Raw genomic sequence first — 14,896 nt, 5'->3', positions numbered from 1 at the left:
AGAAGTGTGTGAATCATTAGCATGTTATTTTTAATGTATTTTGACTGGTATAATTTTTTATATAGTTTAATTGAAATTCACTAACAAATTTATATGTTGAATAAAATTTAATCTAATTTACAATATATAGAAATCAGGGCTGGCAAATAAACCAAATCTGAAAATCCAAACCTGATCCAATAAAAATGAACCCGAACCGATCTAAACCCGATATAAATACCGAATGGTTCTTGTTTTATGGTATTTTGGGTTATGAGTATTATCCTAACCGAACCCGAATCTAAATGAATATCTGATAGAACCCTAAACATTCAAAACCCTAAAAACATCTTGTATCAAATATGATCTTAATTTCTAATATATATTCAAAATATACTAAGATATATTGAACATTTAAAATAATTATCTATTACATGAAGATTGGTGGGTTATATTACATGAAGGTTGATGGTTGAAGGTGTCTATTGAAGATTGAAATTTTTTTATTTTGGTTTTGTTTTCACTTAACAATGTTTCTATCAATATATATGTTTATCTTTCATTTGATTTTGAATGATCACGGTTGATGTTCATTTCTTATGTTTGAATCGATTTTATTTATGTTTGGTTACAAAATAGGTATAAACCAGATATTTTAAAATCGAAGAATCGATTTTACTTATGTTTTGATTACAAAATAAGTATAAATTAGGTACTTTTAAACCGAAGAATCAATTGGGACCCGAACCCAAAAATACATTGGGTTATACTGTTTTTTTTTAAATTTACTAATTCCGATCCGAACTCGATAGAACCCGAACCAAACTTTCATATAACTCGAGTGAGGTTGATTTTAATAAACCGAAATCCGATTGAGACCTGAATGTCCAGGTCTAATAGAAATCATAAAGCTAATAATACAGTAATACAGATTTTTTTTTTAATGTAAAATACCCAAATTTAAGCAAAAAAAATAAAAAATAAAAAAATCTGGTTATGCAGTAAAGTTCCCAACACACGGAAAAGTAATTAACTGGTGTATTTTGTGATTTTTAACTTTTTTAATTTTGAAAATTGAACAGTTAAATTAAAATTCCGCCAATAATATTGCTCCGGCAAATCCCCAAATTGGAAAAATCAGGGCTTCACCCAAAACCTGATCGCATCTCCAGGTTCGCGTAAAATTCGAGAAACGAGAACAATGAGCGACATGACCGGCAGCGATACGGCGCCGTCGAGCGAACCCAAAGGAGGATCCGACGCCGCCCGGATCTCGGAAGTGAAATCCTGGCTCACCTCACAATTCGAATCCTCCGGCAAACAAGTCCCCAGTTTCGACTACACTCACCGAACCGTAACTCATCTCCACAACCTCGCCACCGCTTCTCAGGCCAAGTCTCAGGCCGCAACCATCGTCGCCAACGATTTTCGCCAGAAGGCTTCCGAGTACCGTGCTCAAGGTACTACGGTAACTTCCCCGATTCGATTTGCTTCAATTTACGAATCTTATACTATGAGTGTGTTTTTGATGTTAGCGGCTAGGGTTAGAGAGATATTGGAGAGTGCGGGGATGGCGCAAGAGAGCTTACCTTCAAATGTGGTCTCTTCGGCTCAGGTTCTTGCTAACGTGGCCAATTTGCTCAACATTAGAGACACTGAACTCAGCAGGTTTGCGTTTTTTTTTTTTTTTCACTCTCTTATTATTATCTAATGGAACTTGGTGTGTGTAGCTTCCTTGTTGCAATGGGAGATATCTCTCTGAGGAAGACTGGAGTGGAGGAGAAGAGAGCTAAAGCGCAGAAAGACTCTAATGTGCTTCTTGATTATACTAGGAAAGCGATTCAAAGGCTTACGTATTTGAAGAAGTGAGAATTTGTGATAATAGATTTTGAATATGGCCTTCACTAGTGATCTTACTTTGTCTGTTTTTGAGCTTTTTTGCAGAATCCTTGCACAGTTGGAGGACGATGTAGTCCCTTGTGAATCTCAGATGGAGAATTGGAAAACGAATTTGGAAGTTATGGCAGCCAAGGAGGAACAGTACATACAGCAGTACAAGAAGTATGAGGTATATAAACGCCTTATTCTTCTTCTTTTAGTGTTTAAGTTCTCCTTAGGTGATTGGTAAGCTGAGAATCAGATACCTTTATGCAATTAGATGAGATATCTTCACAAACTATTAGCTAAGCTGAAACAAGAAGGATTAGTTCAGTGATGGTTAAACTATATTCTTCCTAGTGATTCAAGGAATGGTTTTCCAGGGATGAAGTTGTCTTTTTTTTTTTATGTTTGTTGTATCATATACATACATACTGATGAAGATTCAAATCGTGTAAGAAGTACAGTGATGATATTGGCTAGGAAAGTTCTGTTATAGTAGATTTTTTTACTTATGTATATTCTGGGGAGCAGATGTTGCTCAACCGTGTTGGCTACAGTCCTAAGATCAGCCACAGAGAGCTTGTGGAAATGGCTGAGCACAGGAAGGAACTGGAGAAGATGACAAAACCCGTGGTTGATACTCTAAGAAGTTACCAAGACTTGCCTCCGGTAATCTTCTTATTTCTTTTTCATTGATACATCTCTGCTTCTTCCAAATCTTGAGTAATCTTAGTTGATCTGCACCATCAGTCTCCTCTTTTTTTTATTGGTCGTTGCTAGTCTCGGTTCACAGTATATTGCTTGCTCATTTCTTTGAACAGGACAAAGCTCTGGCTGCATTAGCAATCGAAGACAAGAAGAGACAGTTTGCAGCCGCGGAAAAGTATTTAGAAGAAGTATTACAATCTGCTCTTGAGCCGAACGATAAGTGATCGGTGTAGAACTGTAAATGCCCAAATGCATATCTATGTGCTGTGTATTTGCTTTTTATGTCCAAATTGCCAAAGGGGGCATCGATATAAATATGAATACGATGTCTCCGACGACGGCTGTTACCCAAATTTTCTCTGGATTTTTATTCAAATATGTTGTTGATTATGTTATGAAACAGCAAATGTTTACTTTCACATGATCACATCCTCATTATTAATGATTTTAAATTTCTCTTTTATCTATGAAGAGAGACTCTTTGTAATCTCCCTTGGTATAATCTTTCAATATTATAACTGATTCAACGACCTCCTTTTTTCATGAAGCCCTTTCTTTTACAACACACCACATCTCGTAACCAAACAGTTCTTCCACCATTGGCTGCACGGAACTCTACAGAGCATATGTCTGCGCGCCAACCATCCAAATGAATGGCGGCTAAAAAAAAAAACTAATGCTGGCTCAGTCATGACCACGTGGAGGAAGGCATATGGTCCAAATGATTTTGGTAGATTGTATATACCCGCTACATAATTTGTTTTTGTATGTTTTGAGTATATTCCATTCCCTTTTATTATCCCTTGATAAGATAACTGTTTTTTTTTTTTGAACACATGATAAGATAACTGTTTAGGAAAAGAAAACCATTGATAAGTTACCTCATGCGTTAGCATATAATTGAAGATCTGAATTCAAAATCCAATCAAGACTGATTATCCTTCAGATTTGTACCGACATCAGTATGTATAACGAAGATATCAATATGTATTAAAAAAAAATCCAATGACATACGGAAGTAAATAAAAGGAATAGTGTCTCCACAACCACACCAATTTACATTCCCGCTAGTCTCAAATCCAAACCAAGCCAGAAAGTCGATAGACAATATGTTATTTATGAATCGAAAAACATAAAAGATAATACGACAGAGGATATACAAGAGATTGTATCCAAGCAATTCATTTTAATGCCCATTACGCAACAAATGATCTTGTGTCGCCAAACACTCTCTTGCAATTAAAAAGCAGCTCCGAGCAGGTACTCCAATCAGAAGATGCATAAATCACAGAGACAACAACAGCAGAGAACAGCAAGACTGCAAAATCATAACATTTGTTCACAATCTCAATCAATTTTAGTCCGAGAAAAATAGAGTAACCAATAACTTTTGCAAGTATGTATAATTTCAACTACTCGTTATATTCTCAATACCAGTAAAATACAAATCCAATTGCTTTAACTATGCAATGTAGTAAGTAACCAGTAGAAGTTCAATGTTTGATGCAATCATGTTCATCCTAAAGAATGCAATATGAATTATCAATAAAGAGAGTGTACGTGTGAGAGATAGAGAATAGTAAAGTTATTTATATAACCCATAGAAGTTCAAGACTTTATGCACATAATCTCCCGTTGACTCGCAGTTAATATTTAGAAATTATAAATTAAAAATAAGATTTCATACCAATGTCGTTTGAACCCATGGCACAAGTAAACCAACCCCATTGTCACTAACACTTTTGTATCAAAAGTCAGTCAACTTCTACATAGGAATATTCTAGTTCTAGCACATGACTTTTGTTTCCCTAAGAGTATGTAGTCAACGTAACTCCATACGAAACTCACAACAAAAGTATTAGTAACGCAAGTTTGATTAGGTCGAGTACTTTGACTTACCATCCGTCTAGACACCCAGGCTTGCTCTGTTGTTGCTGCTGATGCTGCTGTGGATATTGCGGTGCATAAGGAGGAGATTGCTGAGGATAACCCTGCGGTGGTGGATAGCCCTGCTGTGGGTAGCCTTGAGGCGGATACCCCTGAGGAGGATATCCTTGCGGTGGATACCCCTCAGGCGGATAACCTGAAGATCAAAGTAGTTTAGTTAAAGATACCAAAAATTCAGCATGGAGATGTCAAGAAATTGGGAGGAAATTAACCTTGAGGAGGAGGAACACCAACGGGATGTTGATTGTATTGACTCATTGTTGTTTCTGATCTCCTGTGAAACGTGTAGCTAGAGAGACGAAGAAAGGAGATGACTAACAGTGCAAATCCTAGGTCCTGAGAGCTAGAGAAGTTATAGGAGCCATAGAGACGTGTAGAAAAAGAAAAGGAGAAGGAAAAGTAATTGAGAATGTTTTAAGTTTTAAGTAATGAATGCGACGAAGATTACCAAAAAAAAGAATACGACGAAACCATCACCATTTAAAAGCTTATTTCTGTTTATTTTTAATTATATATAATTTTGTAAAAAATTCATAGTATTTTCATTGGTTTGTATTCTGCTGACTAGTATTATTCTATACGAAGATGTTGACATAAAAGATGATTTTGCATCGCAGGACAGGCAGTGCTTGATAGTCCACTAATTAGATCAAGTTGCAGCTCGAGATAACACAGTTATTGTATGTTGCTAGTGTCTTAAGACCCCACTTATACATACGCATTTTTATCTAATTTTTTGTTTCGTGTTTTTTCGTTTGGGAATTGATATATGGTGTTTTTCACATCATTGTATATATGTTTTCATTTGTTTCAAATCACTAATCTATGTCAGTTTAGTCATTTTTGATTTTTTACAGGTCTGGAGTTGGTAGAAGAGTGAAGAGAAGATGTTTTTTTGGAGCAATCATGCGGAGAACATTCAAGTAGAACAGTCCCGAAACTGTCACTACAAGCAAAATGTGTTTTAATAGCGGACGAATAACGCTATATAACGATACAATAGCGGTTTTCTAAGCGATGTATCATCGCCCGTCATAATAGGTCGAGGGCATTAAATAGCGGTATTTCGTCGTGCTATCTTTGCTTCCGCTACGATAGCGCTTTTATTTCTGCAATTAAATATTCTCTAATAGCGTATATTTTTTGTTATTATTTCTATCATTAAAATTTTTTAAAAAAAATTAAAAATTAGAAACATAATTAAAATTAAAATTCGTTTATATATTTATTTTTTATTAAATAAAATGATTTATAATTAAACAGGTTTACAAAAACAAAATATGATTTACAAATTAAAAGTCTTAAACCAAAACTTACTAAACCAAATAAACCAAAAAGCTAAACCAAGATTTAATGCCCATTAAGCAACAAATGATCTTGTGTTGCCAAACACTCTCTTGCAATTACCTCAGCAGCTCTGAGCAGGTACTCCAGTCAGAAGATGAAAAAATCACAGAGACAACAACAGCAGAGAACAGCAAGACTGCAAAATCATAACAGTTGTTCACAATCTCAATCAGTTTTAGTCCGAGAAAAATAGAGTAACTAATAACTTTTGCAAGCATGTATAATTTCAACTACTCGTTATATTCTCAATACCAGTAAAATACAAATCCAATTGCTTTAACTATGCAATTTAGTAAGTAGGTATGTTCAAATGATAAAACTCACCCCATTCAAACCCACATCATTTAAGATCCACCCCCATTTAAAAATCATACTCATTTAAATATATTTTGAAATAGGTTTATTAAGGGTAACAATTAGAACCCGCGAAATTTACATGTACCCATTTAAACACATTTAAACTATTATTGATTTAACTTTTAATTATTTTAACTTTATACTCTCTTAACAAAAAGTAAATAAAACAAATAAAAAAACTTAACTGATTTTTATTATATAAACGCAAATCAAATTGTCTTGGTAAAACCGTAAAATCATGTATTTTTATCAAAGCCGCAAAATCGAGTTTTTTGCCAAAACCGTAAAATCGAATTTTTCCGTCAAAACCGCAAAAGTCGAGTTTTCCCGCCAAAACCGTAAAATCAAATTTTCTCTCCAAAACCACAAAATCGAATTTTCCACCCAAACCGCAAAACCGCAAAATCGAATTTCCCGCCAAAACCATAAAAATCAAGCTTTCCCGTCAAAACCATAAAATCGAGTTTCATGCCAAAACTGTAAAAACTGTAAAAATCGAGTTTCCCGTCTAAACCGCAAAACTGAGTTTTTCCGCCAAAACCGTAAAATCGAGTTTTCCCGGTAAAACGTAAAATCAAATTTTTCTGCCAAAACGTAAAATCAAATTTTCCGCCAAAACGTAAAATCGAGTTTTCTCATCAAAACCGTAAAATTGAATTTTCCGCCAAAACCATAAAATCGAGTTTCCCGCCAAAACCGTAAAAATCTGGTTTTTCTGTCAAAATCGTAAAATTGAATTTTTCCGTCAAAACCGTAAAATCGATTTTTCCGTCAAAACCACAAAATCGAGTTTCCTGTCAAATCCGTAAAAATCGAGTTTCCTGTCAAAACCGTAAAATTGAGTTTTACCCTCAAAACCGTATATTGAGTTTTCCGGCTAAAACCGTAAAATTGAATTTTTTGCCATTACCACAAAATTACATTTTTCACAAAAGATAATTAGTTATATTAAGTTTAGTGGGTTAATAGGATCCCGACTAATTTTAAGTAAAATTTCATTTATTAAATGAGTCTTAATAAAACTATCCATTTAAAATTTATTAGACTAAATAGGTCTAAAGGGACAATTATTTTTCAAGAAATCTATTAAAAATCTGCGTACAGAACCATTTTAACACCCCTAAATAACCCGCAGTTCAATGTTTGATTATCAAACTTTATGCACATAAAGTAAATATGAATTATCAACCAAGAGAGTGTGTGTGAGAGATAGAGAATGTTAAAGTTATTTATATAATAATAACCATAGAAGTTTTTTTGGTAAAAAATAATTATAGAAGTTCAAGACTTTATGCACATAATCTCCCGTTGACTCGCAGTTAGTATTTAGAAATTATAATTTTAAATTAAGATTTCGTACGAAAGTCGGTTTCAACCCATGGCACAAGTAAACCAACCCCATTGAAACCCATGGCACAAGTAAACCAACCCCATTGTCACTAACACTTTTGTATCAAAAGTCAGTCAACTTTTACATAGGAATATTCTAGTTCTAGCACATGACTTTTTTTCCCCTAAGAGTATGTAGTCAACGTAAACCTATACGAAACTCACAACAAAAGTATTAGTAACGCAAGTATGATTAGGTCGAATACTTTGACTTACCATCCGTCTAGACACCCAGGCTTGCTCTGTTGCTGCTGCTGATGATGATGCTGTGGATATTGCGGTGCATAAGGAGGAGATTGCGGAGGATAGCCCTGCGGTGGGTAGCCTTGCGGTGGATATCCTTGCGGTGGATATCCCTGAGGAGGATATCCTTGCGGTGGATATCCCTGAGGAGGATAACCTGAAGATCAAAGTAGTTTAATTAAAGGTACCAAAAATTCAGCATGGAGATGTGATGGAATTGGGAGGAAACCTTGAGGAGGAGGAACACCAACGGGAGGTTGATTGTACTGACTCATTGTTGTTTCTGATCTCCTGTGAAAGTGTATCTTGAGAGACGACGAAAGGAGATGACTAACGGTGCAAATTCTAGCTCCAGACACCTAGAGAAGTTATAGGAGCCATAGAGACGTGTAGAAAAAGATAAGGAGAAGGAAAAGTCATTGAGAATGTTTTAAGTAATGAATGCGACGAAGATTACCAACAAAAAAAAAGAATACGACGAAACCATCACACCATTTAAAATCTGAATTTCTGTTTATTTTTAATTATATCTTATTTTGTAAAGAAAGATATATTTTCATTGGTTTGTATTCTGCTGACTATTATTATTCTATTCGAAGATGTTGATATAAAAGATGATTTTGCATTGCAGGACCGGCACTGCTTGATAATCATCTACACTAATCAGATCAACTTGCAGCCCGAGATATCACAATTATTGTATGTTACTAGTGATCTTAAGACCCCACTTATATCATGCATATGCGTTTTTATCTAATTTTTTGTTTGGAGTTTTTTCGTTTGGGAATCTCAAATATGTATGAATATTCCATAAATATCTCAAATATGTATGAACAAAATCGTTTTAGGAAATATAGATAAACATAACATTTTCAACAATGTATTGGCAAATATAATATGCGTCTATAAAAAGAAAAATATAGACAAATTTTGTTTTTTTTTTTGACAAAAAGACAAAATTTGTTACGAAGATGGAATCATTGGCAAGCAAATTAGATTGAACTAAAATTGTATAAACAATAAAAGGTTTTTTTTTCGTGCACAACAATAAAAGGTTTACAACATGTGATGCTATATATTACGAAAACATATTTTACCAAGTCAGATAAAAAATCTTCATAAAATTAAGATATAAGTTGAAAGATTGAAGTAGTTAATGTGGGAAACTCATCTTCACAAAACAAGGTAATCCCAACACTAATAAGATTAAGTTGCAGCCCAAGTAACAAAATTATTGTCTGTTATACTTGGATCCCGTTTACGCATTAACTGTTCTATTATCTACTCTCCTCTATGATATTTTTTACTGAGAATCTTATCATTTATCACAAGATTGTTGAGCAAATTTGTTTTGTATTAAAGCCCATTTTAGAGGACCATCATCCCCTAAGTCAATGAAGGACCCAAATCTGCCTAGTGATCCAACCGGTAGTTGTTTGCAGTCCATTTCTTATGGAGCTTTCTAGAAATTGCTCTGCAATAGGCCTCAGAGACATCAACGATTTCCACACTCAAGAGTCTTGCTTAGGTTCTAGGTTTCAAAAATTCTCAGACTTCTCCGTCAAGTAAAAATGGTAGAGCCAAGAAACTCCAATTTTCCAAAACCCTCTTTCCATCAGTTCAATATATAAAGCAACAAAAGAAACGTAAACACACAAGATATATTCCTATTCACAGTGTTTTGTTCTCTCTGATGACAGTATTTTGTTCTCCCAAATTAAATAGTTACCTAACAACATTAGTGGAACCAACCGATGCTGCCATGAAGATCCGTTTGCAGACAAAACGGTCAGTGGAAAACGAATCTACCTTTCTGTATCAATGATATATGAAGTAAATAAAAATCATGAGATATGATCATACGAATTATGAACACACAGAGAGAAATCAATAGACTGAGGTAAAGGAATAATGGAATTCATATCCAAACCGAGCTAGAACTTTGATATTACAGTAGGTTATTTATGAACCGAAGATTATAAAACATAAACGAAAGAGAATAGACAAGAGACTATATCATCGATCCATCATTTTAATGCCCACAGCCCATTAATCAATAAAGGTTTTTGTGCTGCCAAACACCCTTGCACTAAATCAAGAAACAGCAGAGAGCAGCAAGACTGCAAAATCATAACATCAGTTCACATTCTCATACATTGTTTAGCCAAACTTCTGCAAGTTGACCAGGTGATTGTGGTCGTGTGGTAAGGAGGCGGAGTTGGGACGCTAACACGTTTCAGGTTCGATCCACATACTAGCGAAACTAAGTCACAATTATCCTGGTCACCTAACACGGATATAAACTCATGTTTTATGATCCATTTGAATGTCCGGAGAGAGAGTCTATCTGTGTAGTGCACCTCTCTTTGAAGAATTAGTCTAGTCCTCTTTATGGACCTAGAATATCCGCAGGTTAACCAAAAAAAAAAAAAAATTCTGCAAGTATGCATAGTTTCAACTACTTGTAACATTCTCAAAACCACTAACACAATTACCAGGGATATCCGCCGCAAGGTTATCATCAGCAAGATACACTTTACATTTACCTCAGTCTTTCATTTGGAATACTTTTTGGTCTAATTTTATAATTGATGAGATACTATAAATAGTAATGGAGTTGAACATGTTCAATGTTATAAAAAAGTTAAATAAACACACCCAATTTTTTTGTTGATAACTGCGTTATTCTACAAAAATATATCATGCTGCTTGAATTTTATGTGAATTGTAATTCTTGTCAATTTTCACTTCCGCTATAATACGTCCGGCTTTAATTATAGTTTCTCTTTTAAGAGTCTTTTCTTTTTATCAAAAACTCTTTTAAGAGTCTGTGCTCGAATATTCACACACAAAATATAGTTAAATCCAGTCTACATAGATCCATACGAAAACTCACAAGAAAATACAATGTCGGGTCTTCTTCGGTTAATTTTTTCACAACCGATTTATATTACCCATGAAGTCAAGTCGAGTAGAAATACAAGGCCAAGCCTTGTGTTAGATCAGTGTCGACGTATTGATTTAACAAAGATCATTGAGATATGAGCATACGAACTATATATGAACACAAAGAGAGAAAGCAATAGACTGAATGAGGCAAAGAACTAATGTCACTACACCAGTTTACATTCCCATTTTTCTCAAATCCAAGTCGAGCTAGAACGTTGATAGACAGATATTTTTTAATCGAAGAACATGAAAACAGAAATGAAATATAATACTCCACCCATTTTATAAAGATACATATTTTAAGAAAACATTTTGTTTCAAAAAGATATTTTTTTATATTTTCGATATATTTTTATATACTAATAATAGTTAATTTTAAACTTCAAGAAAATCAGGGTTTGACTGGTTTTTCCGCTACCACCCGCAAACGTAATTTTTGCGGTTGATAGCGGTTAATAAAGTTTCAAAACAATCATGCAAACCGCTACAAATCGATTCAAACAGTTCTGAATCTCTTAAAATCAAAAGTTAGTTTCAGCTAGTGTTTGCGGTTGCGGACGGTTACAGGTGGCTTAAAAATATAATTTTTTATAAATATTTTAAAATTAAAAATGGAAATTATAAATAAAAAATATCTAAATTTTATATATTAATTTAAATTCACAAACAAAATCATAATTTGTTTTATAAAAACTTTAAACTAGCTATTAATTATATATTTTTAAAACATAATATAAATATAAATATATATATATATATACACATACACATATCTAATTAATTTATTAAAATTAATATAAATCTTCAAAAAATTTATTAAAATTATAACTTCCAACTAATTAAAAAATATAATTAACTAACATGATATTATTATTAATCATATTATTATAAATCATATTATATTAATAATTATTATATTTTATCCCAACAGTATGTTTTTATATTTTTATTATGTTATAATATATTTATATTGGTAATTTTTTATTAAATCACTGCAATATTCATTATCAATCAGTCACAAATATCTTAAAAATGTAACAATTTTCAAATGTTATGCCAATCATACAAAACACAACATAACGCTTAAAACCGCAAACTTTCGCATCTGCAAACTTCAACAACTGCAACCGCTGCGTTTGTACCAATCAGATCCTTAATTGCATTTACTGAATTGTTATTGGTTTAAAATAATGGAAAATAGATAATCACAGAAAATTATGTATTTAATATAAATTTATATGTTTTATTAATACATGTGTAAAATCTAAAACATGTAACATTTTGAAACAGAGTGAGTAGACGAGATAATATATCCAGCAATTTATTTTAATTCCAACCAAGGTTCTTGTGTTGCAAACACTCTCTTGCAATTAAAGTGCCAGCTCTGCGCAACAATCGAATAGCCAGCAACAACAGAGAGCAGCAAGACTGCAAAATCATAACCCATTCTCAGTCAGTTTTAGTCTTGATATATAAAAACAGAGTAACCAAAACTTTTGCTTAAACTACTTGTACCATTATTCTCAAAACCAGTATCACAACTAGAGCATCATTAATTGTAGATACCCTACTATATTACCAGTATATACTAGTATTGGCGACATCTCACCAATATACTTTGGCAAAAAATCTCACCAATACTATATTAGTATTATCTAATAACATAATTTTCTTAAGAACCATTTTAAGTGATACATTAACAGTTTAACACAGTTTTTCAACAAAAGTCAAAGAGTTGTTTTTTATATGACAATCGTTTCTCAAGTGTCTTTTTTTTTTCTCAAATTGAAATATTATAAATCAGGGCAAAGCCCACAAACAAACCTACAAAAGCTGGAAGCCCAAACAACCAGGCCCAACGACACAACAAAAACAAACAAAAGGTGGGTCGAGGCCCAATGGAAAAATCCACCGACACACGGGATCTGATCTCTCCACTAACCTCTCAGCCGCCTTGACTCGCCACCGGCAAAGACACCACCGCCGGAAAGACTAGCCGTTGCCAAGATAGCGCCTCGCCGGATACATCACATGCCTGCGCCTGCGTCTCCAACCACAACAACACTGAAGCTTCTTCTCTCATCAGGGGAGAGCATCGAACGAAAGTGAATCGACATCTCCTCCCTCATCCTTGACGCCCCAAAGCTCTTTTCACTACCGCCGGCGAACGACCACACGATTCACCAAACCACACCGGAGTTCTCAGCTCCGCTCAAACCACCGACGGAGAGCTTCCATCGTCCTCCGACGAGGGCTCCTCCATCACAAACCGATCTAACCCCTCACGGGCCACCCAAAGCTAATAAGACAGAACCTAAAGCAGTAATAACAAAACAAAAGAAGGCGGTGCAAGGCAAAAGAGAGCCTTCACACCCCGACGACAAGCCGGCGAGAATGGATTTTTCGGAGCCTCCACCTCCCGGAAACTGAGACGGCGTCAGTGGATCTGAATGAACCTCCACTCCCCGGAGACATGAACCGGCGACGACGGAGCTTTGGTAGCCTCCCTCCCCCGGAAAGTAGCTTCCGCCTCCACACGACTGCGCCTCCACACGACTGCGCCTTCACACCAGTAGTCCAAACCACCGTTGATGCCGATTTATTCAAAGAGGAAACGCCTCCGGATGTGGATACCACCAGAGCTTAGGCAAGGCAAGACGGGTGAGAACGAAAGAAGAAAACGGACACAAAGGAAACAGACGGCGATGCGAGCGTCTCCGGCGACGGCACGCACGCAAAACGCGGCGGCCGCTCGCCGGAAACCTAGATCTACTTTCTCTCTCTCTTTCTAGTGATGCTTGGCTTCACAACGTTGAAGTGGTTTCTCAAGTGTCTATCATCTATCTTATTTTTTATTTCTATTTATTATTTTATTGAAAGGAAGTTGGGTGAAAAATATGCAATGTAGTCTATAACCAGTAGCAGTTCAATGTTTGATGCAAGCATGTTTATCCTAAAGAATGAAATATGGGTTATCAATATATATATAGCAGAGAAAAGGATGAGGAGTCAAGTTCTAGAAGAATATTCTAGCGGTAGCACGTGACTTTGTGATAATATATACAAAAAGCGGAATGAGAGTGGTACGACGGAATATGTGGTATGCCTGATTTTTGTAAATAAGCGGTATAGTTATTATCAATCAATAAGTAGAAATTATTTTGACGTACCATCCTGTTAGACAGCCAGTAGTACTGCTCTGTTGTTGCGGCTGCTGATTCTGCTGTGGCTGAGGATATTGGGGCGCATACTGAGGAGGATAGCCTTGCTGAGGGTAACCCTGCTGTGGGTAGCCTTGCGGCGGATAACCCTGCGGTGGATACCCCTCCGGCGGATAACCTGATTATAACAAGATCAAAGCAGTTTAACGAACCCAAAAGTTCAGCATGAAGATGAAGGAGTTGGGAAGAAACCTTGAGGAGGAGGAACCCCAACGGGAGGTTGATTGTATTGAGTCATTGTTTCTCTTCTAGGTTTCTGATCCCCTGCGAAACCTGTAGCTCAAGAAACGACGTTGACTAATCTCACACTGCAAAGTCTAGACCCATAAACTTATAGAAGTTATAGGAGCCATATAGAGTATGTAGAGAAAGATAAGGTGGAGGAAAAGTCATTGAGAGTGTTTCTCAAGTAAAACGCGTTTTGCAGTTATTATCACTTTTTATTTGGTTTTATCCCAAAACTCATCAATAAATGATTAAACCAATGATTCCACCACCAGTTAAAAGCATATATATTTATCTGTTTACTTTAAATTTTATTAAATTTTTACAAATAATAAAAATATTACCCCGTTTTCTTGTAGTATACATACTAGCTTTGCTATTGCTAACTGACCGTATGTGGTTGATATTTGTCAAGTCTTGCTGCTACTTTTCAAGGTCATAATAAGACTTGGCTCTCCATATGGGAAAGTCTACATCTACTTTTTATCAATCCCATTGTTTAGTTATTATTTTGGGAATTTTTCATCATATAGGAGAATCTAATCTATTAATTTAGGGATTATCTACTATTTGAAGTTATCATTTAAATTTTGGACTCTTTCATAGTTGTTGCTAGAATATATCATGTCTCCTATACAATACAACCTACC

The 14,896-nt window shown here is 35.0% G+C and overlaps 3 protein-coding genes across 4 annotated transcripts; 1 reads left to right on the top strand and 2 right to left on the bottom strand.

Moving 5' to 3' along the window:
• The first annotated feature begins 1,085 nt into the window (after positions 1-1,085).
• Positions 1,086-2,989, top strand: LOC130509555 (AUGMIN subunit 1). The gene is made up of 6 exons (XM_057005699.1): positions 1,086-1,439; positions 1,515-1,647; positions 1,710-1,844; positions 1,924-2,047; positions 2,392-2,529; positions 2,682-2,989. The coding sequence occupies exons 1-6, from the start codon at positions 1,181-1,183 to the stop codon at positions 2,790-2,792; spliced, it is 900 nt and encodes a 299-aa protein (XP_056861679.1). The 5' UTR covers positions 1,086-1,180; the 3' UTR covers positions 2,793-2,989.
• Positions 2,990-3,554: 565 nt separating this feature from the next.
• Positions 3,555-8,210, bottom strand: LOC108844327 (cysteine-rich and transmembrane domain-containing protein WIH2). 2 transcript variants are annotated; one of them, XM_057004578.1, is made up of 6 exons: positions 8,081-8,210; positions 7,825-8,008; positions 5,923-5,998; positions 4,728-4,851; positions 4,468-4,651; positions 3,555-3,886 (listed from the first exon to the last, which is right to left on the bottom strand). In XM_057004578.1, exons 4-6 carry the CDS (start codon positions 4,771-4,773, stop codon positions 3,838-3,840), a joined length of 279 nt encoding a protein of 92 aa, XP_056860558.1. In that variant the 5' UTR covers positions 4,774-4,851; positions 5,923-5,998; positions 7,825-8,008; positions 8,081-8,210; the 3' UTR covers positions 3,555-3,837. The 2 variants fall into 2 exon arrangements, with proteins under 2 accessions (XP_056860558.1, XP_056860557.1); XM_057004577.1 differs by lacking the exons at positions 5,923-5,998; positions 7,825-8,008; positions 8,081-8,210 and having other exon boundaries at positions 4,728-5,657.
• A 3,792-nt stretch (positions 8,211-12,002) lies between these two features.
• Positions 12,003-14,385, bottom strand: LOC108836927 (cysteine-rich and transmembrane domain-containing protein WIH2). The gene is made up of 3 exons (XM_018610019.2): positions 14,214-14,385; positions 13,971-14,139; positions 12,003-12,228 (listed from the first exon to the last, which is right to left on the bottom strand). The coding sequence occupies exons 1-3, from the start codon at positions 14,257-14,259 to the stop codon at positions 12,171-12,173; spliced, it is 273 nt and encodes a 90-aa protein (XP_018465521.1). The 5' UTR covers positions 14,260-14,385; the 3' UTR covers positions 12,003-12,170.
• Positions 14,386-14,896: the final 511 nt, after the last annotated feature.

The sequence above is a fragment of the Raphanus sativus genome, chromosome 3, assembly GCF_000801105.2.
Source record: "Raphanus sativus cultivar WK10039 chromosome 3, ASM80110v3, whole genome shotgun sequence".
Classification (NCBI taxonomy): domain Eukaryota; kingdom Viridiplantae; phylum Streptophyta; class Magnoliopsida; order Brassicales; family Brassicaceae; genus Raphanus; species Raphanus sativus.
This window is presented reverse-complemented; position numbering and strand designations above follow the sequence as displayed.

Excerpts from the sequence above, each read along its gene's own strand:
- LOC130509555 (XM_057005699.1), top strand. The coding sequence starts at position 1,181 with ATGAGCGACATGACCGGCAGCGATACGGCGCCGTCGAGCGAACCCAAA. Across the intron at positions 1,440-1,514 it reads TTCCGAGTACCGTGCTCAAG|CGGCTAGGGTTAGAGAGATA; the intron begins GTACTACGGTAA and ends TTTTGATGTTAG. Across the intron at positions 2,530-2,681 it reads GTTACCAAGACTTGCCTCCG|GACAAAGCTCTGGCTGCATT; the intron begins GTAATCTTCTTA and ends TTCTTTGAACAG.
- LOC108836927 (XM_018610019.2), bottom strand. The coding sequence starts at position 14,259 with ATGACTCAATACAATCAACCTCCCGTTGGGGTTCCTCCTCCTCAAG. Across the intron at positions 14,140-14,213 it reads TGGGGTTCCTCCTCCTCAAG|GTTATCCGCCGGAGGGGTAT; the intron begins GTTTCTTCCCAA and ends TGTTATAATCAG. Across the intron at positions 12,229-13,970 it reads ACTGGCTGTCTAACAGGATG|TCTTGCTGCTCTCTGTTGTT; the intron begins GTACGTCAAAAT and ends ATGATTTTGCAG.
- LOC108844327 (XM_057004578.1), bottom strand. The coding sequence starts at position 4,773 with ATGAGTCAATACAATCAACATCCCGTTGGTGTTCCTCCTCCTCAAG. Across the intron at positions 4,652-4,727 it reads TGGTGTTCCTCCTCCTCAAG|GTTATCCGCCTGAGGGGTAT; the intron begins GTTAATTTCCTC and ends TTTGATCTTCAG. Across the intron at positions 3,887-4,467 it reads CCTGGGTGTCTAGACGGATG|TCTTGCTGTTCTCTGCTGTT; the intron begins GTAAGTCAAAGT and ends ATGATTTTGCAG.